General features: G+C 41.0%; 1 protein-coding gene across 1 annotated transcript; it reads right to left on the reverse strand.

Annotated features, from left to right (window-relative positions):
- Window positions 1–198: 198 nt before the first annotated feature.
- On the reverse strand, window positions 199–2,158 carry LOC109207988 (polyphenol oxidase E, chloroplastic-like). Its single transcript, XM_019370988.1, has one exon. The coding sequence runs from the start codon at window positions 2,124–2,126 to the stop codon at window positions 336–338; it is 1,791 nt and encodes a 596-aa protein (XP_019226533.1). The 5' UTR covers window positions 2,127–2,158; the 3' UTR covers window positions 199–335.
- Window positions 2,159–2,466: the final 308 nt, after the last annotated feature.

A 2,466-nucleotide genomic window follows, 5' to 3' on the forward strand; every position in this document is an offset into this window, starting at 1 on the left:
CCAGGGATTATACTTTATTTCTACACTTTTTTGGATTATTTCAAACTTGCATGTTACTATAATAGTATATATAATCAAGCATAAATTTTGAAGAATAATTTTGTCTTTAACTAAGCTAATGGATGCAAAACTCATTGCATTGTTAATACCATGATTTCTTATGTATTAGTTATGCATAGGATAATACCAAATAGGGTGTATAACTAATGCATATGTTCAAAAAGTATACGAAACAAGGTATTATTAATACACAAAACTAATGCATGCATTATTTTATGGAATGTATCCTACCAAACGACCCCTCAAGACACACACATACATACATTTGGACTTAATTAATAAAAAGCCTTGAGTTCAATCAACACACAGTCGATGCTGACCACTTCGCCCCCCGTCTTTGGAACCACAGTTACCGCAATAATGTCGTCATCTTCCAAACCACAGTCCTCTAGCAGTTCAGTGATGGCTAGCTTGAATTCTTCCACTTCAACCACATGAGTTGCATTATTAGGTCCATGAACATGTGGCAAGCTGGTATAGCTCCCTGCATACTCTGTCTTGTCAATGTCATCTGCATTCACAGTCTTGTCTGCATTGACGAACACATCAAATTTTATATACCTGCTATCATCATACTTTAAATTCTTGAATGTTAGCACCTCCTCAAATTCATCTTTCTCCTGCTGACTCCTTGATGTAGCTGGCCTCTCTATACTAAAGCAAATGGCTCTGTCCAGATTTGAGAGTGGGAATACCTTGCTGGCTGGCTTAACTGAACGTAGATTCACCTTGCCCGGTGTGGTCTTTTTCCCTGGCTTAAAGTTACGCCATGGTGTGGCTTTCGGTTCGTAATCATACCCCATCTTCTTACTGTCCAAACAGTCTCGGACTTTGACACGCCATGGGTCGCGGTTTTCATCGTAGAAAAAGAACTCCGAGTTTAACCAATCTTTGTCTGTGAGATCCCTTCTTTTCCCTCCTAGTGCTTTCCATTCATTCCACATGCGGTCCACATTGGCGTGGTGGCTGTAAAAAACTGGGTCTAAACCAGCCGAGTAGAAATTACCCATATCCTCACCGTATGATTTCACACCATTACCCAAATCCGTATCCCGCACAGTACCAGTCCAAATGTGAACCGGAGTATGAGGGATGTTCTCAATGGTTCCCTGCCCTGGATTGGGTTTAGATCCGAATCTGTAAGGCTCTCCGAAGAACAACAGCGGGCTTGGAGCATTGGTTATCATTTGACGATACATTAGAATTAAGTTGTTAGTTATCATCTGTATTTCATTAGTCTTGACTTCATTACCGAAAAAACCAAGATCGATAATGGTTCCATTACGGACATTTGGATTACGTCTTGCATCGTACAGTGAAGAACCTTCGACATCGAACATAGCAGGCAAACGCATGCCGCTTGGATGGTCCCAGTTCCAATATGGCAGAGCAAAAGTTGGATCATCGATGAGGGAGCCCAAGATTCTCTCGTAGAAGTACAAGTACCATCTATGAAACGGGAAGAAAAGCCACGATTGGTGAACTTGTAACTTTTTGTCACCCATTGTGTAAGCATCGTTACAATAAGCACAATGGATATTAGCTTGTTGCTTGAAGCCAAGAGGATCAAATGGGTCTTTGTCTAATTCCCTCATTTTACTAGTGGCTAACTGGTACTTGGCTATATACTCCTCACTCACGTCTTGGGCAGCTGGCCGCTTACGAAGCTTGGACATGCGAGGGATCTTGTAATATGGAACGCTGTCCATATCATCTGGTGTAGGTGGGCAACAACTATATGATACAGTTGGACCATCCGTTATCGTGGCCGGGCCACATGATTTTAGATCGGGGGGTGGTACAGGAGCAGCAGAGGCTAATGGCGCAAGATTAGCTGCGCCATACAGCCCTCCTAAACCCAAAAGGACATTCCTTCTTTCAACAGCTCCTTCTTTAATTGCGTCAAGCTGGTTTCCGTCATGCTCGCCCGTGCATGAAACCTTGAAACTTTGGTTACGTTTTCCATTGAGGAAAAGATGAGAGGGTTTTGCAAAGAAAAATGAGTTGGTGGAGGAAGAAAAGGGAGTTTTTGTGGTGCATAAAGGTAGAGTAGAAGAAGAAGCCATTGCTGGGATGAGTGCTTTTGCAGTGAAAGGTTTCAAACTTTTATACACAACATGCAATGGTACACGTGAAGCACGCGCTGAATGTTCTTATGCTTTTCAATAGTTTTCATGCAATAAAAAGACAAAAAAAAAAACATGAAAGTATCAAGAAACAAAGGCTATCGCGCGTTTCTAACCTTACATGTCCATGAAGGGCTAGATAAGGTATACCCTAAGCAGGTGTCAAAATTTATAAAAGAATTGAAATATAACTTTGATTATCATACTTTTAGATAATTTTTAACTAATAAGGCTCTCTCAAATATTTGCAAAAGAAAGATGTGGTAGTTGAGGCTTGAAG

This window comes from Nicotiana attenuata, unplaced genomic scaffold (genome assembly GCF_001879085.1).
Source record: "Nicotiana attenuata strain UT unplaced genomic scaffold, NIATTr2, whole genome shotgun sequence".
In the NCBI taxonomy this organism is placed as follows: domain Eukaryota; kingdom Viridiplantae; phylum Streptophyta; class Magnoliopsida; order Solanales; family Solanaceae; genus Nicotiana; species Nicotiana attenuata.

Excerpts from the sequence above, each read along its gene's own strand:
- LOC109207988 (XM_019370988.1), bottom strand. The coding sequence starts at position 2,126 with ATGGCTTCTTCTTCTACTCTACCTTTATGCACCACAAAAACTCCCTTT.